This window comes from Mesocricetus auratus, unplaced genomic scaffold (genome assembly GCF_017639785.1).
Source record: "Mesocricetus auratus isolate SY011 unplaced genomic scaffold, BCM_Maur_2.0 Super-Scaffold_100676, whole genome shotgun sequence".
Classification (NCBI taxonomy): Eukaryota; Metazoa; Chordata; class Mammalia; order Rodentia; family Cricetidae; genus Mesocricetus; species Mesocricetus auratus.
The window spans coordinates 11578503-11605968 of NW_024429266.1; the positions used below are offsets into that span (position 1 = coordinate 11578503).

Here is a 27466-nt window from a genome sequence, read left to right on the forward strand (position 1 = left end):
CTCAGACCGCACCTTGTTTGTTCCTTGTATGTCCTGGAGACCTTCTTCATCCCCCTCAGCTGGTCACAGTCATCGTGAGAGACGGACTCCTAAGTCCACTCACACGGAGGCTCCATGAGGGCACATTCCTTGCCATCCCTGATTAACCCCAAACCCCCAAGCCTCCCCTCCCTCCACGGGGCTCCTAACTACTGCCAAGGTCACCTGATACACCTGTCTCTCATCCCTGTTCTTCTCTGATCTCTTCCTGCCATGCAGGAACATGGAGTCTCTCCTGGTAACATCCCTGGCAGTAGCCCACAAATAGAGGAGAGCCAGTAAATTTTGACAATGATATCATGTCAGCAAAGGAATTCATGAATCATGTTCTGCCCCTTTGTGAGTCAGCAATAGCTCCCACACATGCTGACACCTGGCAATCCCAGGTCTGGGATGAAGCAAACAGGGAAGGGCCATGCATTGAACCTCACAGATCCCACAGATGACATCTGCTCTGCACCAAGATGCTTGGCTACTCAAAAGTCTGTGACAGAAGAAGACAGCAGGTGAGATGGGACAGTATGAGTGCTCTGTGGTGTCTGTGGAGCAGGTGGCTTCTCAAGGAACTCAGAGAGGCTCCCTTCTGTTGCGAAGATGGACACTCCCAATCTACGTTGCTGCAACACCCCCACTCCAAGCACTTCCTAGACATTCCAATAAAGCATGCCAGAAAATGTCCTTCTGTGGCCAATGTCTAACAGGCCCAGCCAAGAAACGATTTAATGTTTTCTTTCTCTTCTTCATTCCTGACATTTCACAGGTCACCCAGCTGCTGCAGTATGCACAAAGAAATGCCACAGGTATAGACATTTGGGTCCCTGCCAATCACTACATAAGGTGTGAGTGAACCCTCTCACAGGATACTTTTTCTAAAGTGCCCAAGTGAATGTGCTTGCTTTCAAAGGTAATCTTGGAATGGGAGACATTTACTTTCCTGCTTGAAACACATAAACACTTGTTTGAGGGGCCTGCCTTGATCTTTGAACATAGTTTTGGTTCACAAAAGCAGCCATGAAGCTTTGGGATCTATGTTTGTTGACAAATGAGGAAGACAAGAAAGCCCGGAACTGTCTTCACAGACAAACATCTTCTCTCCAGCCACCTCCCAGCTAGAGGTCACCACGGATTAGCATTCCCAAGAACTTTAGTGAGAACTTGGTAAAAACACCCACTTTCCTGATGGAGTGTGGTAGATTTGCTACCAGAATCCTCCTGCCCCCTGTCCCTCCCACCTCTGTCCTCTCACCCAGGAAGTCGCCTTATACCTGAGATCCAGAGACATCTCACAAACCCAGGGCTACCCGTGAGATGAAAGTCAACACACTTAAGAGAACAGAAGCCCAGTGTGTGTCTGGGTTTCTCAGAACTAGCCCAGGGTAACCCACCTCCCGACTCCTATCACAGAAGAGTTATCAGCCTCTTACCACCACTTGTCCAAACCATTATGGTTAGGTTCAACAATCCTTGCAGCCAACTTTTTCCTGATATAATAACAAAGTGATCAGTATGCCTTGCAAATTGGTTCTGAAAGAACTGCACTAAAGGAGTTCTTTAAACTATCAGGGATAGTTGAAATATGCACATTGTTCTGTACACTGGCTGGCCTGGCTGAGTTCTGGGGATCCTGGCTAGGGATGTCCGTCTGATCTCCACAAAGGATCCTGGAATATGGAATTACAGAGAGTAACATTTGCATGTGGACTTCAATGCACGGAAACAGGGGTGAGGAGCATGCTGAGGGAACCCAGGCCCTCCCTCAACCCCAACAAGCACAGAAAGGATGCTTCTGTGAGGGACTGTGATGGTCACTTTCAATTGTCAATGTGACAGTCTAGAATCACCTAGCAAGAGTCAGTGAGGAACTATCTAGATTGGGTTGTCTGTGGGCATGCCTCTCTCTCTCTCTCTCTCTCTCTCTCTCTCTCTCTCTCTGTGTGTGTGTGTGTGTGTGCCTGTGCGTGCGTGCGTGCGTGTGTGCGTGCGTGCGTGCGTGCGTGCATGCGTGCGTGCGTGCGTGCGTGTGTGTGTGTGTGTGTGTGTAGAGGCAGGGTTCCTTGATTATGACATTGACGTAGGATGGTCCAGCCAAATAGTGATGGCAGCAATTCCTGGCTTTGAGTCCTACACCGCATGAGAGTAAAGAACACAGAGACAGCAGCCACACATTCTTTCTCAATCATGAGGGTGGACATGACCAGCTGCTTCAGGTTTCTGTCTTGACTTTCCCACAGGGAAGATCTGGAACCCGGAATTGTAGCCAAATAGACCTTTTCTTCCTTGAAGATGCTCTGGTGGTCTATTTTACCACGGCAACAGGAAATGAGACTAAGGCAGGGACGTGGGCGTCTCTGTCCATTTTTCCCTTACTGTAACAGAGAACTTGAGCCTGGGGGTTTCTAAAGGGAAGGGCTACAGTTAGCTCATGGTTCCGGGAGTATGGGAATCCTAAGAGCATGACACCAGCAAATGTCTCGTACTGCTTCAACTCGTGGCAGCAAGCAGACAGGCCAGTCAGAGCATGCAGAGGAGAGGAAAGATCACTGTCCTGTGATGGCTAACTCATTCTCCAGGAAAAGGCACAGATCTTCCAAATGACCTCATCACTCGAGGGGTCCTTCCTCCCCCAAACCAGCGCATGGCAAGAGGCTCAGTGGGGACCAACTATCCAAACCACAGCAGCTGGAAAGAATTGTTCTGAGTCCAGATGGTGTGGGGAGGGAGACAAGCAGAGACACAGAGAGAGAGAGAGACAAAAAGAGAGATGTGAGCAGGACACCATGCCTATTGCCAAGGAGAGGGGAAACAAAAGAAGAATTGACAAGAGGAATCTGGGGTTCCCCTGGCCCAGCTGAGCAGGACTAACAGACAGGATTGAACGGAAGGGCCTGTCCTCTCTTTATGTAGAGAATGAGCTAGAAGGTCTCTTGTAAAAGAGTGGCAGGAGGAGCACTGGACGTTAGCAGACACTAGAGGGTGCACTGGAGAAAAACCTTTCCCACTAGTGTCGGTAGGAGCAAAGGCCTTGGTAAGAGACTGGGTATCTGAAGAAGAGTGGCAACCACGGAAGGTCAGGCATGTGAAAACACCAGGATAAGTACATCCAAAGGGAAGCCAGAGGGTCCTAAGAGCCTTGTTCTCATCACTGATTAGGAAGAGCTTTGCCTTTAAGATAAACTTCTCTGGGCTAGCGAGATGGCTGGGCGGGGAGGGGGCGGGGCTGTTACAGCATTCACTGCTCTTCCAGAGGACCAGGGTTCAGTTCCTAGCACCCGCCTAGTGCCTCCAAATCACCTACAACTCTAGTAGTACCAGTGGATCCAACGCCTTCTTTTGGCCTCAGCGGGCTCCTGCACCCATGTGATGCACGTAAACTCATGAAAGCTCCTACACATCAAAATAACTTTTTTAAGGTAAAGTTCTCGCATTCAAAATGGGTGTGACACTCTTCAAAGGCAGCTTACTGGAGATCAAGAGTCAACAGAGAGGAATACCGGTTAGTGACGTCTTTGGGCTTCATGAAGAAATGAGTCGGAACAGGAACTCCCACTCAAGTCTGATGGTGCTTCTTTGGAAGGGCCAGGGGGAAGGAGATTCCTAGAGCCTTTTCAGGTTGACTTTAGTGCAGGGATATGGTTTCCTTCATGAGAATACAACCTGCGATGTGGGTGTAACTCCTGTCTCTGTCCTTCACTAGCTAGCTGTGTGGGCCCCAAAAGAGATGGCACCCCCCTGAGCCTGGGCTCACCATGCACACAGTAGGAGTGTTTCTAATCCCCACTGGATTGGGTACTAAGCGATAAAGTGAGATCTGTAAGAGATAAAACACAGTATGTAGCCATTAAATTATAGTTCATTAAATTATTACAGTTCCTCATAGGAAAGAAAAGGCTAGAAGCAGCTACTAAGGCAAGGGCAAGAGTCATCTGGACAACCAAAGGGAGAGGGCATTGGGTGGACAGGTTAGCAGTGGGGCAGATATTGCACATGGATTTGAGATGATAAAGACTGAAAATTGATCACTGCATTTAGCAATGTGGAGATCATTGGTGACAGTGTCAGAGACATTGGCTGTTCTATATACTTGTGCTATATATCCAGCTGCTCAGGGAGCTGAGACAGAAGGATTGCTGAAGACTAACTCAGACGGTATAGCAAGAGCCTGCCTCAAAACGCAAGCAAAACCAAATGATACATGAACAAGCAAGTAAGTAAATGAAAGCCTGCATGTGTCAATAACCGTTGTCACTATGAGAGATCGGCTGCAAGGACTCAAGCTGAAGGGAATTTTTCAGACATTAGGTAGAGTGGGGATGCTTCTAGACCACAGGCAGATGAGGAGGAAGGGGGAAGGTAAACACTGGAGCCCGGTAGGAGGGACCTTTGTCATCTTGGGAAGTGCAATGGCTGGAGGAGAAATGATCTTGAGACCCCAGACAATCCTAAGAGAAAGCCCACACAGAGGATCCCTATGCCCTACTGCCAACTCAGAAATCTAGAGGTGGAGGGAAATGGCAGCATGGAGTGCTGAGCAGAGAGAGCAGGAGAAGATGCTATCACAGCACCTGAGTCAGGGGGAAAGGAAGAGCAGGTCCATCCCCCTGCAGAGGCTGTAGGAGTGATCTCAGGGGTCAGGCAGAGATGAAGAACTGATGTTGCCTGTGGGTAGAGCTCATGGGCACGCATATGGAGCCAAGACGGGTCTGTTGGGCCCTGATGAACCAGGAAAGGAGACCATACAATATGCCGTCACCTCTTCAAGAGGTCAGCAAGGATCTGGAGGACAGTACCAGGCTGTATGAAAACCATCTGGTCTACCCTCACTACCAGGCTGTATGAAAACCATCTGGTCTACCCTCATTACCAGGTCATCATGGCCTTTGTTGTAGCCAGCTACCATCTTGAGAAGCAACAGTTTTAAGAAGTGAGGCACCACTTACTTTAGTGCACTTGTGACGCTAAATAAAATACTACCTACCAAGTGGGTCTCAACCTTCCTAACGCTGTGACCCTTTAACACAGCTCCTCATGTTGTGGTGACCCCAACCATAAAAGTATTTCTGTTGCTGCTTTATAGCTGTAATTCGGTATTGTTATGAACCGTAATTTAAATATCTCTTATGTAGGATATCTGATGTGTGACCCCTGTGGAAGGGCCGTTCTCCCCAAGGGGTCACCACCCACAGGTTGAGAACCAGTGTACTAGGTGGTTTATGAACAACACTGATCTGTTTCTCCCAGTCCTGCAAGCTAGAAGGCAGATTTGGTATCTCCTCCTAGTTCATAAATGAGGGATTTCTTCCCATATTCCAACATGATGGAAGGGAGAAGAAAACTCACCAGGGGCTCTGAGTAGGGTGCTGACCTCACTCATAATGGCCCCACCCTCTTGACTTAATCACATCCTTACATCCTCACCTCCTACCACACTGGATGCTGAAATGTAACATGAATGTTACAGGGCAAAGAGACCATTCATTCATCCACACCATAGGTCTCACATGGGAGACCTGAAGGAGGGAGATGTGTTCCCAAGAGACAAGAGCCTGAAGCAGGACGAGTCGTGGCACCCTTGGCTAGCTCCTACTTCCCTCCCTCCCACTCACTGTCACTAGAAACGGGGCACCCTAGCAAGCCGAAAATAGTTGAGGAAAACAGTCTCTCTGATTACACATTCAATTTCAATGCAAAGATCTTGACCCCACTAACAAATGCTTGTTTTCTTTTTTTTAATTCATCGTCAGTGTTTTATCCCAGCTGGGGCACCCTTTGCCCGCGCTTCCTCCAAAAGACTGTCTTTTTACAGGCCACAAATTTAGCTCTGTTTCACTGCTCAGCAACCATGAAGCATCCTCCCTCCTTCCTGTGGGGGAGCATGCCTTCTCAAGCCCATAGCGTTTCATTCATGCCATTTGACTGCATTAAAACACAGACGTTCTTTTGCCTGCTCTTGGTTTTGTTGACGACTTCTGTCTCTCCATCTAGACCGGAAGCTGGCTGGAGGGAGAGGGTGGGCTTCATGCTCCTCCCAGACCCCAGCATGCAATGGGTGCCATCACTTCTGGCTGAAACTGTCAGGACTGAGTTGACCGTGCACGCTCTAACCATCTAGGAGGTCCTACAGTTTAACTCATTTTGCAGAAGTTTTCTCTGACAGAAACATGAAGTGGCACATGTCCATACTGTGCGAGACAAGAACCAGGCTTGTATCGGAGCTGCTCTCTTGGTGAGGAAAGCTCTTACAAGAGAAGGGTAATGAGGTGGAGTAGGGTTCTCAGCCACAGCACCGTCGACATTACAGAACTGATTTTGTTTTAAAGGTGGAAGCCATCTTGAGTGTTGAGCAGTGGACCTGACTTACAGCAGATGGATGGTGATTCTAGTGTCCCCCATGTGACAACCAAAAATTAATATAGATATTGCCAAAAGTCCTCTAGGTGAAAGGAAGGGGAATCAAACATGCTCACACACGTATGCACGCACACACACACACACACAGAGAGAGAGAGAGAGAGAGAGAGAGAGAGAGAGAGAGAGAGAGAGAGAGAGAGAGAGAGAGAGAGAGAGAGAGATGAAAGTCTGAGGACTGGCAGGAGTATAGAAAGAATGGCTTCCTACACAGTTCTGTACTATTTGTTAATATTATAAATGTCACTAGTGGTAACTCTTAAGATACATCTCTGCCTGACACCATTAGAGTTTTCCAAGACCCACTTTCTTCTTCCCCTTGCTTTTTCTCATGTCTGCCTTCTCTGATTTAAAAAAATTATTAGCTAAAGGAAGCCTCAGCCCTGTTCCTCCCTCTGGAGCCCACACCAACCGTGTGTTGCCTCTCACCCATCTCCCAACAGCCATCTCTCTGAAAACTCTTAGGACATGATGGCTGCTCAGGTTCACCTGGATTTGTATGGCTGGGCCCTTGGCCCCCAGTAGACAACTCAGGTCGTACAAGCATGTCATTCTTTGCTCTCTTCAATCAACAGAGATACCATCTTTCACTTCTGTGAGCAGAGACAAGCTTGACCTATCAGAACCCATCCAACCTACAAGCCTGAGCCATCCTCTGAGGTCACCCTTCACCTTTGCCCTCTGCCCAGGCCAGCTGGGTAGCGCCTAGCTCCAAATCAGCTCTGGCCTCTGGCATCTTCATGACACCTGGTAACTCTGAGATTATTGTCCCTTGCTCCCCAAGACATACGACCACATGGTAGCCGTATGTGTGCAGGTAGGCCAGAAACAGTCACTGAACTCCCGTGCATCTCAGAGTTTTCCTCCATAAAATGAGTCTGGGACAGCTTACCATACAGGGCCAAATACTGAGATATATATGTGTGTGTAAATATATTATAAAATTATAGACATATATAAAATGACACGTTCTTTTTCAGGTAGAAAGTATATATAATTTTGATATCTATAGAAATACAGTTTATGAAATTTATATTAAAATTATATATTACATATAATGTCATATATATTGTTTCTCAAGTACCACAGACTACATAGATAATGGGGTTCCATAAAAGTGTAATGGAATTGAAAATTCCCATCACCTAGTAACACTGAAGCCACCGTAGCCTAGTGCAACCCACTACACCTGTCATTGGGGGCCAGCGATCCTATGAAAGGCTAGCTGGTGTAAGTATACACAGAATATAGTACTTGATAACAATAAATGACTCCTACTTGTAGAACTTATTGCAAGCGTCATCCCATGTTGTCCCAACAGCAGGTTCCCACATCTGCGTTTACCACATCTCCTAATGACATCACGGGATTACCGGCACCATTTTGTTTGTAAGTACACAATACTGGCATGTGTCTCAGAGTCTGCCTTTATCACTGGGTGGCATGTGACTATAAGTCTCAGGTTGGATAGAGAGGACATCTATGTAGACAGCACAGAACATGAGCGTGAGTTGCGTGGATGAAGAAGCATGATATTTGTGGAGCCCAGGTAAATACCTTCATTAGCTTTCTCCAATGGGTGAGCGGGCATTTTTCTCCCTGACCCCATCCGCCAATACAGCTCCAGAGAAGCGAGAAGAATGAGGGACAGTAGTGAGTGTGATCTTCAAGTTCCCAGAGCAGGGGCGAGGCAGCTGGGTATGCTGAAGTGTGCAGGGGACCAAGGACCCTTTGCTTCCTCTCCAGCTGGCTCACAGAAAAAGCCAACATGGGCAGCATGAGTCCTGCATGGACTCGGGCAACTCCCTGGGTTAGAAAAGGAATGAGCCACAACTAGACAGAGATCCCTGGCTGCCTCTCCAGAAGCCCTTTCAGCTTCCCTGTGCATTCAAAAGAAAAGGGACAGGAGACCGCTCCTCCATGCCAGCAAGGAGCACAGCAGAAGGTCCCTGAGGGCACCAGGCCGTCCACACCTCAGCAGCCCACTCCCCCACACTCAGCGCCATCTTGAAAGAGAAGGGCAAAGAGGCACTCATCCCTCTGTTACACTGGAACTACAGTTTCAGTTATTGAATTGGACAGAATTATAAACCAGATGGGAGTACATTTAGTTTCCCAGGTCCCTGGCCAGGGCTCTTGAGGGAGATCAAAGTGGTTTGAGATAGCAGACATGTCCTGGTGACCAGTCCATGGGACTAGCAGAGTACACTGGAGAGGCAACTGGAAATGCACGTAGGTAACCTTAGTGAGGTCTCCCCCAGTCAGCAACTACTTCTCTGCCCAAAATGGAAAATTCTTTGGCCTCGCTGTATGCAGGACAAACAGTGTCTTCCATACCTCCTGAAATCATGGAGGTGGGGGCAAAAGCATCTGCCAGAGTCTTGGAGTCTCTTTACCTTCCCAAAAGGGACAATATGGAGACAAAGATACACTCCCTGGGGCTCTGCTCTAAGTGGGTCACCCTGTCACCACCCACCTGCTGAGTCAACTCCAAAACGCCCTTTCCCTGTGCATCCTGTCAGCCTGCAAAGCATCCTTGGAATTAGCAGACCTTGCACATCTGAAAGGCTCCCACGGGCCATACAACCTGCTGAAGTTCATTTTGAATAGGGGAACCAACCCAAAGGTTCCCCCAACAAGTTCTTGCAGAATAAGATGAGGAAAGTTCATTCTAGGCTCAGCCCTTCATCGTCCAGCAGCTCCCCCAATCGTGGACACCACCCCTTCATTGCTGGAGTGCGCAAGTCTAGAACAGTGTTTTCTTGTGCTGAGCATCTACACACTTTGAACAGGTAGACTGCAAGTTTTATACCCACTTACAGATAGTAAAACTGAGGCCCTGGCCAGCCAAGTGCTCTCCACAGTCAGTGTCCGGCCAGGTGATCAGCTTGCTGCTTCTTCCACGCCCTGTAGGGGTGGAAGCTGAAGGCAGCATCATCAGCACCACTTGAAACAGATGCCTACACCTCCGTACAAAGGGTCAACCCCTTCTCTCCAGCTCCCACAAGCAGCTTCTCGGCCTCTCCTCAACTCCACTTTCCATTTGCTTCCAGAACACGCCCTCTCCCCACCTTTACTAACACTGAGCTCACCCTGCCACCTACCTCATGTAATAGCACCTACTTACCTGGCAGAGACACGAGAACAGTCAGTACCTCTCAGAGCTATTAGGAAGATAAGAATGAGGTAAGAGGTGGAAAGCATCTAGCTTATGACTGACACACGGAAAGCCCTCAATAAGCTTCCCGATTATTCTCTATTATCACACAACGATTAACCTAAACGTGGGCGTCCCCAAAAACGTGAATCAGCAGACATTTACGTCGTGCCCACTACCTAGGAGTAAACAAAACTGATAACGATGGTGGGAAGGTGCTGTGGTCTCCCAGAGTCACCCAGGGTGATACAAGAAGTAAAGCCGTAGACTGACCCCCACCCACCCATGCTTGACCCTACCGAGTCTCCTCCCTCTAACAAACATTGCCACCAGTGGTGTCACCATTCCCAGCCTGGGAGCCATGTTGTCCTCCCCCTCCCCTTCCCCACATCCAATCGTTTCCCAAATGCTTTAGATTTGGTGCCAAATACCTCTAGAATCCCGACTCCCCAGCCATCTCCTCGCTTGCTGCAACTCAAGGGACCCTTGTCTCTAAATGCTCAGAATCTAGGAGTTATAATTAGGAAATTACAAAAACTATCAGACACGAAAATTAAGTCCAACACCCACTTCCACTTAACATTAGTGCCAACCAAGCCAGCAAATGCAAGGCCAATGGGTAGCAGAGTGACCGGTATGGTTTGAACATTCGAGTCCCCTTCAAAATTCGCATGGGATCCACCCTCATTGGAGCTTATTCAGAGGAAAACGAATTTTGAGAGGTCAGCCCTCAAAAATAGGGTTAGCTACCCAAGAGTTGACAGGATTGCCACATTTTTCCCTTCTGCCCAATGTCATTTGGGACACAGTGTGCCTTCCAAGAGTGACTAAACACTACTTGCAGGCAGACACGCCAAATCTGAAGCATTGTTGCCCGGACTTTTCAGCCACACGCATTTCTGTGACTCGTGAATCATCCAGTCTGTGGTGTTGTGTGCTAAGGAGTGAAGGGAGACCCTGGAAGAACTCAGAGTCTCAGGTGCTTCTAAGACCTTGCTTTGACAGTCCAGATGAGACCCCAAGGACACCGTGCCCTTGTCTTTGTGTGACCATTATCCCCTAAGTACAGTGAGCCATGAGAAAATGTTTCAGAATCTCTCATATCATTTTGATAAATGATGTTCTAATCACATCTTTTTAAAGAAACTGCTATGAAATGAGAGCTTCCGGATTACTCTATAATTCTGTCTATGACTGCGGTTATCTGAAGATAACCAGGTTTTCTCCTATTGCAGCTGTGTCCTGCCTAGAGTCCCCATTCTCCACACTCCGCATGTGGCCACACACATGTCTGCTTACAATTCCCGTGGTTCCCCATTATCCATAGAAATAACACCCAGAATTCCTCAAACTCCCCACACAGCATCGTCCCCATTCTCCACACTCCGCATGTGGCCACACACATGTCTGCTTACAATTCCCGTGGTTCCCCATTATCCATAGAAATAACACCCAGAATTCCTCAAACTCCCCACACAGCATCGTCCCCATTCTCCACACTCCGCATGTGGCCACACACATGTCTGCTTACAATTCCTGTGGTTCCCCATTATCCATAGAAATAACACCCAGAATTCCTCAAACTCCCCACACAGCATCGAGGCCCTCTGCAGCCTTCCTCTATTTGCCCTACCCCACCTCATCCTTGCAGATCCCCTCACCACGTGCTCTTCTAGGTGAAAGAGCTTTGTTCAGATTTCTGCTTCCAGGAACCCTCTCCCCACACCCACCCAGGCCAGAGGAGGAGAGACAGTCCTGTTTGCTAGCATGAGAAAGAAACGCACTACCCATTCAAACGAATGAAAGAGCCATGAACGCTCTCCCTGACTCTGACAAGCATGTCGGGTAAAACACATGGTCCTTTGAAGCCTGGACCCAAGGCCATCAACCAGTCCCTGCAGCTGTAACTGTAAATGAAGGTCTACCTCGGCCTTCTGGTATACCATCCCGACCCCATGGCCACATGACAGCAGGATAGCACTATCTAGAAGTGAGACAAGAGTCAATCTGTGTGGTACATGTCCAGAAATACTCAAGGTCCAGCGCCAGGTTCTCCATGGGAGATAGAGCACTGTGGTCACCCTAGGAGGAGAGCTGCTTTCAAAAATCAGCCCTGAGTCCTCCTGGTGTTTTTTTCTCTGAGTGACGGCTGCATACTCCCTTATAGCAACTATAATGTTTATGTCCTCAAAAATAACTCTTTCCGGATGTACTAGATATAATAATAACACACGCTAAATAATGCGCTTCTGCTGCCCCACAGGTCACCTCTCCTCTCCACTCCTGGTTCCCATGGTGACTCAGGAAAGCTCCTCAGACCTGACGGCAGATCCACAGTGGTGCAGGGCAGCTCAGCATGGAGGACAGCTGTAACAATGGCATTTGCCAAGGACAGTTATGAGCCTGGGGTCTCTGCTTCCAGGAGCTGTAGGAGTAGCCCAGACTTAATGTAGTCACAAATAAGGAAAAGAACTAGAAAAGGCCATGTGTGAATGCAGGCACATCATGCTTTATCTTCTAACTTATCAGTGGGTAGCAAAGGAGAGAGGGAGGGAAAGAGAGAGAGAGAGAGAGAGAGAGAGAGAGAGAGAGAGAGAGAGAGAGAGAGAGAATACACAGCCAAGGGAACGTCCTAGGATTGCTTCAGAGCACTTTGGAGTTGCATAGGAAGCCCTATAGACCAACCCTCATCTAATTTGAGCTATTGTTGAAGAAATTAGACTCTTTGGCATGAAACTGTTCAGGGAGTTCCTATGCCCCCCACCACCGCCACTTAATCAGACCTTTATGCTATTGAGAGAGAAAGAATTTCTTAGTAGATTATAAAAATGAAACTGATTCACCAGGGCAGGGACATTATTAGGTAAATACATTCAACTGGGTTTATGTAAATACATCACAAAGTACCTGGCTTGCTTACTGTGTTTAACTATAATGCCCTCTGAAATTAAAAAAAAATACAGCAAACTGCTATAAGACAGGTGTAACGGGGAGATACTGAAGGCTAGAGAGGGATGCTAAGATCCAATGAGCAGTGCCAGCCACAGTTAGAGCCCTTCCAAAGCTGCCCGGAAAGTGGGGGGTACTGGGAAGCCAGTGGGAGGGCTGTGAGGTGTCCAGGGGGCATGTGGGTTCTCAAAGTATATCCCGTGCCAAACAGAGTATCAGGGGGTCTCCCTGGAAAGTACGGATGGCTTTCTGACTGCAAGCAACTCAGAGGTCAAAGTGCAAGCATGTGTACAGATCAAAAACCAGGCGTTTATAGGCTGGGTAAACACCCTGGGTACAGTTCCTAAGGGCAGAAGAGTGCAAGGAAAAAGGAAGAAAGCCACTAACACTTCCTCTACAAACTCATCTGACAAGGGTTCACTGAGCAGCTACTCTGACCGTAAGCATCGAAGGAGTTTGTAGGCAGCATAGTCTACCTCTTGACAGGGAGGTCCTGACCAGCTGCCTCTGGGAATTGATAAGGGACCACACAGCCAAAGATTACCAGGGACATCAAAGATGGCAGTCAACAGGTGACAGGAAGGGGCCAGGCAAGAGGAAGCATCCGAAAAAGACCGATGCCTTGAATGGCTCGTGGAATAGTGTCTACTTCTGTGTGTCAGATTGGCCGCATCGTGGGAGACGGACGCAACTGTGTTATATCCCCTGTGAACAGGTGGCGTGAGTTCATTGTGGCAGGACCAGGCTCTTGTGGATCCTGCTTCTGGTCCTTGCATGGTGAGAACTGGTTTCTCAGGGACTGCAGGGCACATCTCTGAGCAACAGTCCCAGATGTAATCGCTGGGGCCTCCAGTAAAGCCCCAGAGCTCCCTGCAACTGAAGGACCTGCACATGGCCTGAGGCTTCACCCTTGCTGCCCTGCTCCCAGCCTGCATCACCTTTTCCTGTTCAGCGGCAGGCTCCCCGGTTTCTGAGGACTGGGACATTGAATTGCCAGCACTCAGTGCTCTGTCAGCTTCTCTGTCCTGAGCAGTCCAGAGCCTCCTGCAACTATGTCCTCTTACCAGCCATGTGTCTCCGCCTGGTGTCTGAGGTGGGGGTTCCTGAGTCACCAGGAAGAGCACAGAAGCCCAGCCATCATGGCTTGGCAATGATGAAAAACTCTTCTCTGGGCCTCCGAGTGACCCCCTCGGGAAGCAGGCAGCCATGCTGCCAGTGGGGCACAGACAGCAGGATCTGTGGAATGTATAAAACGGTGCAGATGGATTTCAGACAGAGCCCCTGCATAGGAATCTACCACACTGTGGGATATGGCTTGAGCACCCAAACTCAGGCTGCTCAGCCAAGACAGCCCAGAGAGAAGCCTGTTACCTAGGCCCACAGACCACCTCCCTGTGAGGTGAAGGGAGTGTCTCCCTGGAGACTCCAAAGCTCATCTTCACCTTTTACAGTCGACAACTACTCTATACAAGAGCATAAAACCAGAATACACTAAAAGAAACGCCCTCCTAATGAGCGTTCACCTGGAGAAGTACATTGTAAGTGACCTTCACATGATTCCGATGGCAGCTCAGGAAAGCCAGAGATTTGATCTCAGAACAGTGGATTTAAATGCATAGAATAAAAGGTAGTAGTCTAAAAGTCCAATCCTACTGAAAACTATCCAAAGAATTGAAATTACGCCGGGAGGTGGTGGCACACGCCTTTAATCCCGGCACTCGGCGGGAGGCAGAGGCAGGTGGATCTCTGTGAGTTCGAGGCCGGGCTGGACCAATAGCCTCCGAAACAATACAGAGAAACCCTGTCTCGTAAAAACCAAAAAAAAAAAAAGAATTGAAATTACAATGTTTGTGCTTCATGCCTTAAAAGATGTGGACAAGTGCATAAGAAATGTGATAGGAAGAAAATACTGGGCAGAGTGATACTTTATATAGCTGTAACGATTGTTCTATGGTATGAAAATAACACGTGTCTGGGGTTGCCAGCCCTGTTTTTCAGCACCTTCAGTCCTACAAGGAGGAAATAGGTAAACTAGGGTAACTAAGTGTACAACACAGATATCTTTTAGTAACTCATCTTGTCACAGTCAAATCAAATGTTAATGCTTGTCCCCAGCACCTTTGTTCAAAATGGAAGGGTGAGGGGTCACAGTAGAACAGGCCACGAGCCACTGGAGACTAAGAGCAGAAAGAGACAACAGTAAAAGGGAGAAAAGACCCCATCAGAATCAAACATACCAATGTCCCACCTCACCCCACCGGGCCGCATGGGACTGGCCTCCGAAGTTTTTCCTGCCTCCCGGAGGTCTGACCCTTTGCTCTCCAGAATCACCAAGCCAACTGAGCCCTTTGTGCTTGCAAAAGCTTCCCCAGTTGCTCATTAAAAGTAAGCATCCGGACCTAGTGAATTGATTTACTTCGCCCCAGTCCTGAAAGGACATCTCAGATCAGAAGATGTCTTAAGGTTGCTGACACTGCTCTCAATTACTGTCGAGCGCATATGCCCATCTCTGCTGCAGGAGGCCAGGCCCTGCTCCATGGGGGAGTGCTGGCTCACAGAAGAAAATCAATGCAAGGGCTGCATCCGAGAAGGTGAGGAGTTTAGGTCATCGCTAGCGGGCTTCCTTTATCTTTAGAGACATGAAATGTTCCACTCATTCCCTTTCTGAAACATGAATATTGGATATAAAAACTCTATTCAATAAATGCAACAAAGATGAATAAGACACCAATTCCAAAGAGGTGAAGAGAAAACCCAGGTCAATAGAGAAAGGGGGAAAGGGAGTCGGCACGAAGGCACAAGCACGCCAGGAACAGGACAGCAGGAAACACAAGGGAGAGCCAGTATGTCAGTGATGGAGCATCTGTGAGCTGGGCGGGAGCCTGGGTGTCTTCCCTAACACAAGAGAAAAGACAAGGAGGAAGGAGGGGGAGGGGGGAGAGGCAGGGAAGGAGGAAGGGAAACAGGGAGGGGAGGCAGCGGGAAGGCAAGAAAACCACCCAGTAGATTAAAACTTTGAGTACACATTATAATATGTTATTCAGAAAGCCCACTGGCTTCTCTATATTCTGGAAGTCTCTAGTCTCTGAGAGAGCATTCAGAGTTTCATTTTCCAGGTACCTACCTTGCTGTAGTCTTTGAGACCACAACAAACTAAAGACCTCTGAGTCCTTTGTCTTTCCACAAACATGGGCACCAAGGACAGCCCATGATGATGTTTTCCTCACCTTGTGTCGGGAGGGACAAGGGCTGGATGGAGCTGAGGAAGAAGGAGTTAGCCCTTGCCATTGAGCTTGCTAGAATCCTAACAAGAGATACAATAGGCCAACCATCTCTGATAATCCTAATGAGGGGTACAGTAGGTCAGCCATCTCTGATAATCCCAATAGGGGATACAGTAGGTCAGCCATCTCAGAGAATTCCAACAGGGGATACAGTAGGTGAGTGGAGGTATCTTGTGTGCTTTTCTCTACAGCTATTACCAAAGATCCTCTTATGAACTGTTTCTAGAACATTCTTTCATTGCCGAGGATCAAGCCCTTTCAGACACCTTTACGTTTCTTAACGTTCCTACCCAGCCAGGTCAGAAAGTTGGGGACAGGCAGTAAGACAGCCCGGTTTCCACAGAACTTTAAAATCCTTTGAAAATCAAGATGCACACACAACCTCAGGATAACATTCTTGTTCTACACCCGATCCAACCTGGTTGTTGACAATATTGTGAAGCCAGGAAGAAAAGAATGAAGACCAGAGTTTGGGTTCTATCAGTTTTCAAGTGCCTTAGCAATGAGACAGTGACTGAGGGTTTAGGCCAACAGACCAAAGTGCTACAACCACTCTCTGAATGCTGCTTCAGACCATGTCCTGCGGCAAACGCAGTCATGGTGCCCAGGGCTATTATTAACCATTTCTATCCAGGGTAGTGACCACTTCCTGGGTGATAATGAACCAAGTGCTAGTTCCCCAGCCACATTTACCTGGCTGGTTTAATTACAGCTGTGAAAATGATGGTCAGCGCACTCATTAGCTGACCGTGAAAGCCCAGGTCGACAGAGATGGGCTGAGTCCTGGCTAATGACAGATCCAGAGAGAGAATGGGAGCCCCCAGGAAACCCCCCAGGAAACGAGTGTAGGTGAGCATGACCGGGTGGTGGCCTGCAGGGAGGGGAGTCCCGCCAGGCCCCTGGACTCAGAGGACAGACATGATTGGTCGTGGGAAAGTCCAAACTGGGCCAGACCCTGTTCCCACCCCAGACACATAATTTGCATGTTACCCTGTCCCTTTTTATACCATCTGCTAAGAGCCACTCCCCACTTCTTTTGCAAAGTCCTCCCTGTGACTTGTAGAGTGCTCACAACCCTAACAGTGAGCCATGATCCAGATCGGGCTGGCCACAGGGCCCTTGCCCTTCTGTGTGCAGGAAGTGGGCGACGAGCCAAACCATCGCTTCAGAGGCCTCCTATGACATTATAAAACCAAAGCTGCTGGGGAGATGTGACGCCAGTAGTGGTCAGATTTCCCGCCATCCACAGCACCTCTTCCACGGAAGAGATGGCAGTCAACTCATCCAGACTCGCGGAGACGGAAGACGGTCAGGGGGTCCGTCAGAACATTTAGATCCGTAGATACCAGCTCTATCTATGCCAACCCAGCAATCTCCTGTCTACCCATGAGCCAGTATACGCCCATTTTTCCTTGGTAGTGAGTAGGACATCTAAAGCCAGGCACCAAATGAGTTCTGATACACGAGTGTGACTTGCTGTGTGAAAGCCACTAAGCTCGGTGCCACAGAGACATCCAGAAGCTCTGGGACACGCAGCAGCCAAAGTGCAAGGACAGAGGAGGAGGCACCATGGAGGGCACCAGAAGACTGGGACAGGGACAAAGAGACATTGAGGTACGAGAATGGACTGCTGCAGTGGCACAAATGGGCGCTATTACGGAACTGTGGAGCCCCGGGATGGGGTATTATACCGTGTTATCGCGGGGCCGTGCTATCACAGAGGGAAGGAACAGCGGCAGTGCGACAGAATTCTAAAACACTGTGATAGCTCATGGGGAACACTATTTTAGGAGTAGAGCACTGCTCTGGAACACTGGAGCACTGACATGAGAAGGTGGAGCTACAGTGGAGAGCAGAGCATCGTGATGGGATATGGAGCACTCTGATGGGACAGTGGAGCACCACGAAGGGAGAGTGCAGCATGGCGATGGGGCAGTGATTAGACAGGAGAACCACGTGTCAAGACAGTGGGGCCTTGTGGCAATGTTTGGATGTACAGTAGAACTTTCTGGTAGTACAGTGGAGTATTGCGACTGGATGGTGGAGCACTGTGACGGGACGGTGGAGCACTTTGATGGGACAGTGGAGCACTGTGACAGTGGAGCACTGTGACTGGATGGTGGAGCACTCTGATGGGACAGTGGAGCACTGTGACGAGATGGAGCATTACATTGGGACTAAGCATTGTGATGAGACAGATGGGGATTGTGGTAGGACAATGGAGTATTGTGATAATACCACTGTTGTGGTATTATGATGGGACAATGGAGGACTGTGACGGGACAGTGGAGCACTGTGATGCCACAGTAGAGCACTGTCTTGGGACAGTGGAGCATTATCTTGGGACAGAGGAGCACTATCTTGGGACAGAGGAGTACTGTCTTGGGACAGTGGAGCATTATCTTGGGACAGAGGAGCACTATCTTGGGACAGAGGAGTACTGTCTTGGGACAGTGGAGCACTGTCTTGGGACAGAGGAGCACTACAATGAGACAATGGAGCATTGTAAAGGGGCAAAAACGTGGGTTGAGTTAGATTCACCTTGTGATAATACAGTGGAGTGTTGCAATGAATCAGGAGAGCAAAGCATTGTGATAGGACAATGGAGCACCATGATAATAGTGAAGAGATAAGAGAGCATGGTGACTTGACAGTGGAAAACTAGGACTGGACAGCTGAACATTTCATAAGACAGGAGAGCTCTGTGACGGGACAGTGGAGCACTATGATGGAGCACTGTGGCGGACAGTGGAGCACTGTAATAGAACCGTGGAGCACCGTGGTGGCAGAGTAGAGTCCAAGGGTAGGAAAATAGAGCACTGTGGTGAGAAAGTAAAGGATTCCCATGGGGCGATGGAGCACTCTGATGGTGTGGTGGAACACTCTGATGGTGTGGTGGAGCACTCTGATGGGACAGTGGAGCACTCTGATGGTGTGGTGGAGCACTCTGATGGTGACGGTGGAGCACTCTGATGGGACGGTGGAGCACTCTGATGGGACGGTGGAGCACTCTGATGGGACGGTGGAGCACTCTGATGGGGTGGTGGAGCACTCTGACGGGGCTCAGAGGAGTTTAGACAAAGGATAATGAGTACATGGTCCACCTGTACTGTGCCATCACAGCGCTCCTTTGTCACAACACAACACTGTGTTCCACTGTAGTATCCTGTCACAGTGTGCGCCTGTCTTATCACAATGCTCTGCCCCGTCACAGTGCTCCACTGTACTCAGAGTGAGTCTGAGGCCTATGTAAGTCAAATATTAAAATTTTTATTTAAAGAAAAATAACAGTGCTAACAGTGGACTCTGGAATGCCAGCAAAACATTAAACAAACGTTACTCCCTGCCATGCTCAGATCAATAATTGTGTGTCAAATTCCCTGGGGCCTCAGGGAAGTGAGCTACGTGCTATGAGGACTCTTTCCTCATAGTTCAGGGCTGACCTGGCTCAGACCTTGCAGGCCAGGAGAGCTGCTGTCACTCAGCCACTGGCGGCAGCCTCAGCTATGAAGCAGCTGCTTATCTGCTGACTAAATAGAATCTTGATAAGCGGGGACCCAGGCCCTTTCCCAGACACCCGTCCCATCCGTTCAGGTGCTCCGTGGCCCCGTTCCTAGCTCTGCACATTAAACTGCTCCACCTGTTTTGATGTGAGTGAGAATTGGGGTTCATTTCCTGCACATCCAGCTTGGGGCTGCGACCACCACACACGTTCTCCATGGTAACGCACCGGCCCCTTCTGGAAGCCCTCAAATCTGCTTGCTTAACAGTAACCAAAGGACAATCCCACCAAGTCAGCCAATGGAAAGGCACTCATTAACTGCCTTTCCCAGAGTTAAAAGGTCTCTAACGAGCAGCCATTGAAAGTAGACATTCAGAGTTGTGTTTCCCTGGGCTGTGGGCTAAATTGGGCTGTTTAGCTTGAAGGAAAAGGGCAGTGCATCCTCACCCAGAACAGGCAAAAGGTCAGCACATCCACCCCTCTGGGAGCCTCCCACCAGAGCTACAAAGACGCCGGGTGTGAGTGTGGGCGTGGGGCACTCGTGTGTGGCACCCCAACCATGCTCTCTGCTTTGTAGTCATGCTGCCTGAGTTCGAACTGAGCTATTTGCTGTACTCATTAAAGGACAGACCATTGGAAGTATTTAAAACCAAGTGCCCTGCAATTTTCCAAGTCGTGATGGCTTCCCACAGGCTGAGGAGAAAGAGGGTTTCTCGGTGGCCACCAGGAGAGCAGAGAGGAAGGGCAGAAAGCTGCGCTAAGAAACGGAAGGTCAAGGTGCTGGTGTGAAAGGGGGTGCTGTTTATTTTCTTCAGGAGGGGTCTCCCCCCTCCTCCCCTTTCTTTCTCTGTCTTTCTTTTTTGCTTTCATCTCTAATTGTGTTTTGCAGCTGTCCACTTACTAGATGGCAAGGCACTATGAAGACCTAGCAAGCTCAACTGAGGACCCCATTGGGCCATAAAACCTATTCGATTTGTCCAGCTCTCTATAGAAACTCCCATCAGGGAGGCTCTGGGGTTAGAAAGGCTGGGGATCAACAGAGTCTGCGCGTCTTCCTGTTTTACAAGATGTACACATTTGAAATATTTGAAATACTCATATATCAGAACTGCAGAGCCAGGCAATGTGAAGAGTGGTGCCTGCGTGCGTGTGCGTGTGCGTGTGCGTGTGCGTGTGCGTGTGCGTGTGTGTGTGTGTGTGTGTGTGTGTGTGTGTGTGTGTGTGTGTTAACCCAAGACCCTCTTGCACGCTGAGTAAGCACTCCACCACTGAGCCCCACCCTCAGCCCCAAGAACAGTATCTCGGAATGTTCGCTCATATTAAGGAAATGTAGTCACACAAGCTCCTGGTCATGCTATTCCTACACACCAATCTTTATTTTTCTTTTAAAGAAACAGGACAACAGTTGTAGCTAGTTTGTGTTTAAACAGCTAAGAACCATTTAAAACTTGGTACATTTTCAGGCAAATTTTGCTTCCTAACAATATTCTGATTCAAAATTAAAGAAAATAAAGTCCCTATTAGGGATGTTCCTCAGTGGATAGAGGGCTTGGCCTAGTACACCAAAGTTCATGGGTTCAATCCCCGGTACCACCTACCACGGGGTGGTGGGCGTGGCTCAAGGCCTGTAATCTCAGACGTTCCAGAGATGGAAGTTAGTGGGTGACCCCATGCTCATCCTCTGGCTGAGCCAGTCCGAGGCCCACTCAGGATAAATTTCACCCTCGCCAAAAAAATTCCTAGGTGTGTCTCTGCATGTTATCGGCATATTTAAACTTTGATGAGAGGACATTCAAAATTAGTGCCTGGAAATTGCCTTGAATGATTCTGTTTTGAAATGAGACACAAACTTTGTAATTGCCAAAGTGAGTTCTTACTGGATTTTGTCAAACTCTCCTCATGAGTAAACTTCATTTGTTTGTTATTCTTTGGTGCTAGGGATTGAACCAGGGCCTCTTGTATTGTAGCATGACCTCTACAATGGAGCTACACCCCAGAAAGCCTAGAACATGAAAAACAAAGATAAAATTATTTCCCCAAACGAACTGCTGCTGACTTAAAAGGAGTGTGAGACTTGAGAAAACGGTGGGTTTAGGTTTTTGTGGGGAGGGGGTTGTTTGCTGCTTGTTCATCTGTTTCAAGGACTGAACCCAGGCCCTCACACTGGCTTGGTACCCATTCTGTCATGAGTCCTCATCCCCCCAGAAGGAGGTTCTTGGTTCCAGGACCCCAGGCCTGTGAAAGCATGTTTGGCTGGAGAGATAAGATCATGTTTTCTTACTAATGATGGAGGCATTGCCTGTGCTGTAATTACACAGACGGGGTCACTTCACAGGAAGCTCTGCCTGCTTAAGGACAGCTATGGAAAACATCACAGGTTCTTTTACTGTAGGTCTGTAATCCTGGCTCCTCACTCTCTCGTGAAAGGAGTTCGGAGAGCTGGCAGAAAATCGCTGGCTAAGGGAAGCCAACGTTGAGACTTGCCGTGGAGCACACAGGCGCAAAAACAGAAGGCCATGTGTGCGTAATTTGGTCGGCCGCGTCTAACAGCTTAATCTGGTGTTGCTCATCCCTCACACTCACCGGCCCCCGCCCTACATAAATAGGGCTCAGCCCAGTTACTCACCTAGTTCCCCTTGGCAGATGTCCGTGCGCGTGGCTCCACCAACAATAAACTGAGGGTTGGGACACAATTCCTGAAAGTGGTTTAGGAGGAAACACATGTCAGAGGATGCTGTACAATGGTGGAGGCGGCGTAAGGGAAGACATCAGTGCAGAATTCAGACCTGGAAGAAGCCTAGCAGCTCGCCTACTACTACGTAGACACACGTGCTTTCCCTCCTCTCGCGGGTCTGTGAGACCAGAGAGGGGAAGACACCACAGTCACACAGCTACCGGTCCACAGGACAAAAGCTGGAGCCCAGAGCTCCCGTCATGACCAGGATCCTGTCTGCTGTGCACACCAGGTGTGTGGGCATGTGTCTAAGAGGGTGTGGTTGGAGAAAGGCAAGGGCTGAGATGATATGACCCTGCCCAGGCTGAGATACTAATACAATGAGATATGACCCCGCCCAGGCTGAGATACTAATACAATGAGATATGACCCCGCCCGTTTGGACAACACCCCTCTTCACCCAGAGAGCCAGGGAGAGGGCAATGCACTGTGGACATTCCTTAAACACGTGACTAAGCAGCAAGGACCTTGTAGCTGATCCAACCCCGAGGGTGCCAGGGAGGAAGCCAGGAATCAAGGATGAGGTGTCAGGGAGTACCAGTTCCAGACAGGAGAACTCAGATCTGATAAGGTCATATGCACGCCTATATCTGCCATTTACCAGCTTCCACTTGGCATCTGCCCACGTGTGACGTCACTCTGGACCAGAGTGGTATGTGTTCAACCTTTTTTCTTTTGTTTACCCAGGAGGGTCCTACTGGGCCCCGTTTCACAGCAGGCAGGGGAGATGGAAGGGTGGTGACAGTGAAGAAACAGAAAGGTTGACCTCTGGCCTCTATGTGCTTTTGGTGTACACAGGCAGATCAAGCTGACATTATTGAGAAACAGAGTAAAAAAATTTTTTTTGAAAAAGAGTCATATTAAAAGTCCAGGGGGAATTCTGGCTGACCAGCCGGCCACGTGAACACGATGGCTGTCTGCTATAAAGGCGGGCTCTGGTACAGTCATCCTGGACACAAGACAAATCGTTAAGGGTAAAGTGTGGGACCTCAAGTGACCAAAGGGAACTTGGACGACGCTCACTGAGAGGCATCAAACCGGAGGGTTGCAAGGGAGGGGTGGCTGGCTACACAGTAGAGTCATTGCTTACTCCACAGACGTGAAGAAATGATAGATGCCACATGATGAGAGAGCAAGAGACTGAGCTGAGCAAAAAGGGCAGAGGCCAGGGGGAGCTGTGAACAGGAGTTCTAGGATCCTACTACAGGAGATAGAACCTTCTGGAAGGCAGCCAATATAAACCTGTCAGCTCATGCCTAGATGGCCAGAAACAGCCCCTCTCCCTTAACACCCCCTCTCTCCTACCCCAACTATTATGTTTTATTTACAAAATTTCCCCACCCGGAAAAACATAACTATGACCGATACATTACATGGATCCTTCAAGGGCCACAGAAAGTCCTCACTCCACAATTCACAGGGAGAAAAGACCTCTGCAAGACACAAGAACTTGCTCTATGCCTTCTCCACCATTAATCCCCAAAGCAGATATAGAGTAAGCAGGCAGTCGGAGAGATTTAAAAGATGGAGACCTGCAGAAAGGCAGGTGTTGTGGAATACTCCTTTGCGCTGTGTGAAGATGTGTCACTGTGATTGGTTTAATAAAGAGCTAAACGGCCAATAGCTAGGCAGGAGTATAGCAGGAACTTCTGGACAGAGAGAGCTCTGGGAAGAAAGGAGGGATTGCCAGCTGGACTTAGAGGAAGCATGAAACGTAGGAGACAGGACAACAAGCCATGAGCCATGTGATGGCACGTAAATGAATAGAAATGGGTTAATTTAAGTTATAAGAGCTAGTTAGAAACAAACCTAAGCCACCGGCAGTACTTTCAGGATTAATAAGAAGTCTCCATGTCCTTTATTTGGGAGCTGGGAGCTGGGACAGAGAAAGCCTTGCTACAGGCCAGCACCCATTTGCCTACATATTTGGACTGCTTTTTTTTTTTCTTCTTTAGCACCAGTCATTTGTGACTGGGACAATGCTTCTTGGTCATCAAGTAATGATCCCAAGCACTCCTTAACACAAACTACCCATGTTTTGCACTGGCCCCAGAAAAATGGGAAGACAGGAAACAGTAGTCCTTATTTCCTGTAAGGAACTCAAGACTTGGAAGGGCTGTGAAAGTACACACTCTCAGGAGTGGTGGCCCTCAGGAGCTTTGCTCTCCAGGACAGTGACGGGTAGACTTGCTTTGGCATTTGCAGGGCTGTCAAGAAGCCCAATGGTGCCATTATCCTCACCCCAAACCACATCACACCACCCAGCTCTTGTGACCCTCCAGGAACTGGTCCACTGAATGATTCTAGCTTTGCCCGTTTGCCTCCGTGTGTTATCTAACAACCATGGACCATCGCCTCCTCTGGACACTCTTGCTTGCACGCTCTTCCACAGCCCAGAGCCTTGGCCCACATCCAGGCCTTCTGCTTGACCTCACCTATGACCTCTTTCTCCACCAATCCTAGCTCAACTGTCATGCATAATTTTCCTGTCCAATTCCACACTCAAGCTTCCCTGCTGAGCTCCCATGCATTTTGTTCACTGAATAGTTTTCTCTCTGTCCAGTCCGTCATGTGATACTCTCTAGAGATAGCTCACTTTCTAAATGTTCCCATATTCTTTCATCCAGCTTTCCTCATCACTCAAGGAGGTGGGAACTAGTACTGTTGTTCTCAGTTCATGGATGAGGAAACAGGCTCTCGGAGTGGTTAATAGCTTACCCAAGTCACTCAGCTAGTGAGTGATAGACAATGGACCAGAACCTTGACACCCAAGCCCATGTTTGTCTCCACTCCAATGTCTCTCAGTTGTCTGCCTAGTCTCTGTCCCTCCTTACTAACTAAAGCTCCTCCCCACACAGGACAAGTGCACAGCAGATCATGACTGAACTGGAAACTCCAAAGCTACGAATCCAACAGGTAGTAGCTGGAGAAAAGATGGAACCTCCAAACGGAGCCTACCACCATCTCTTAACCCTCCAACAATTCAACCCTCCACGTGTCTGTCAGCCAGGGTCCTTATCGTGTGCCTGGCATGACTTCACTCCTGACTCCATAGTTCTCCTTAAGATCAATAAACCGGGAGGCAGAGGCAGGTGGATCTCTTTGAGTTCAAGGCCAGCCTGGTCTACAGAGCGAGTTCCAGGACAGCCTCCAAAACAATACAGAGAAACCCTATCTCAAAAAACAAAACAAAAACAAAAACAATAAACTGTTTAGTTGCTGGGGGCAGAGCACCAGACAGAGAGGAATATTGACCAGGCTGCTCTAAGTCCATCCACACTGGATATTAAGCACTTTACAGGGGCTTAGGACGGACCCCGATCCCAGATGGCGAGGCAAGAAGCTAAGGGCACTGGGACCAGCACGACCAGCCACTGTCTCTGTGGGCTGGCCTCTGCTCTTGCCCCACATAAACAGGAAAACCATAGGGGATTTCAGCCTCCCAACAGCAAGTTCTTGAGAACCCAGGTCTGATTGTGCGACCTTCACCTAGACAACTGTGTCTTCCATTCCTTGGGGCAAGAGCCTAGGTGGACCTTCTACTTAGAAGTTTAAGAATAGGCAGAAACAAAGTGACTATGTTTCTCCTGGGCGTGTAGCCAGAAAGAAATCACAGTCAGCTAAGATAGTGACAACTGGACACCCATGTTTATTATAGCACTAGTCACAATAGTCATGATATGGAATCGGCCAGGGTATCCATTTGCAAATGGATGAATAAAAAATATTGTATACTTATGCAGGGCGTGTGTGTGTGTGTGTGTGTGTGTGTGTGTGTGTGTACATTGGAGTATCATTCACCATAAAGAAGACCACAATCATGTCATTTGCAGGAAAATGAACAAAAGTAAATATCATTTTAAGTGAAATGAGCCAAACTCACAAACAAATATTACATATTTTCCCTTGTGTGTAGAACTTGGGGAAGTATAGAAGTAAAGGGATGGCTGTCTGGGTGTGGACAGGGAAATAAAACACCCTAATTTGTAGAATTAGTAGATTTTTAAAAAAATTAGCAGTTCCCAAACTAAATAAAGATTTATCCTCAAAAAGTAGCAAATTAAATGAAGAAACAAAAAGCAAACCGTACCATTGAAAAATGGGCAAAGGGCTTGAATGGGGCACTTCTCAAGATGAAAAGATACAGCATCCATAATCATCATGGAAATGCAAATCAAGACCACAGTGTGACCGCACCCGTGCCCTTGAGGATGGCTTCCTCTGCTCCTCTCCACGCTCCATCCCTGATGGAGCCCTCCATGACCTTCAGTGACCCTGTCCCTCTCAGCAGTGACTCTACCACAGTTTGCCCATGGTTGACTGTGTCTGACCTTGGCGTGTTCCCCTGTGTGCTGGCCTGGGGCACTGTGCAGTTCTAAGTACTGTGCATTCTGTGCCTCTTACTTGCAATTACCCTCCGAGATTGAGTTCTAGTTCTCATAGCAACACTGACACACAATGTTCCAGCAGCGCCGTTTGAAGGGCAGAAAATCTTCCCAAGGCCGCATCAGCAGAGCCACTACTGAGATCTACCCCATGCAGCTCCAAACCTGTGTGTGTTCCTCCTTAGAAACAATTTCAGAAAGCAAGGTGGAGTCAGAACTATGGGATCCGAAAATGGATCCCACCACTGTCACTTTCGTCAACTCTTGACCAGACGTGACAGCCATCCACCCTGTGTGACCTCCAACGGTGCCTTACCGTGGGTCGCTTCCATAAGACGCCTTGAGTCTGGGGGGAGCCGGGTCTGAGATCCTTGTAGCCCAAAGCTGACGGACACGCTGGGAACTCCGGATCTTTAAATAGGACCCCTGAGCTCAAGCATTGCTTCCTCAGGGTCTCAAAGTCTTGCCCCAAATACTTCACGGCATTCTGGTTCGAGCCAAGCCCCTCGGCAGCTGCGCGTTGCTTGGACACTCTGGCTGCCAGGGCTGCCATGGCCTGTAGGAGGGACAGCAAAGCAGGGCTTCTGTGTCTTCTCAGACATCTGCCCCGTGGGGCTGCTGCCCTATAAGGCAGCGTGAAGGGAGGTGGGGCGTGTAAACTTCTCACCTGAGGGAGGCCCTGCTCCAAAGACACATGAGTCATCAACAGGATCAAATATGTACTGGGCAAATCTGCCCCACCCTCTCCTGCTGTTCACACACTCCTCGGAGGCACGGGTGGAGGATATCAGAAGTCACTGGAAGCTGGATAGGACAGGGGCTCTGTCCTCCCCCAGAACCTCTGCAAGGAGTGACCCTGCCCATACCTTGGTTTTAGTCCGGTGTAGGTAACTTAGGACTGTGGGTCTTCAGGACAGAAAGTCCATAGCCCTCAGTTCTTTCCATCATTAAAGTGTGGTTTGTCTGCATGTGTGCCTGTGCACTACAGGTGTGCAGTGCCCGTGGAGGCCA

At 48.8% G+C, this 27466-nt stretch overlaps 1 protein-coding gene across 3 annotated transcripts in view; it reads right to left on the reverse strand.

Annotated features, from left to right (window-relative positions):
- Positions 1 to 27038, reverse strand: part of Capn8 (calpain 8) — a 68502-nt gene extending 41464 nt beyond the window's left edge. For all 3 annotated transcript variants that reach the window (XM_040738529.1, XM_040738528.1, XM_040738530.1), the window contains exons 1-2: positions 26772 to 27038; positions 21963 to 22032 (exon numbers count right to left, since the gene is read on the reverse strand). In XM_040738529.1, coding sequence (XP_040594463.1) covers positions 21963 to 22032; positions 26772 to 27008 — 307 coding nt within the window. In that variant the 5' untranslated portion in view covers positions 27009 to 27038. The remainder of the gene's footprint in view (positions 1 to 21962; positions 22033 to 26771) is intronic.
- Between the last annotated feature and the right edge of the window lie 428 nt (positions 27039 to 27466).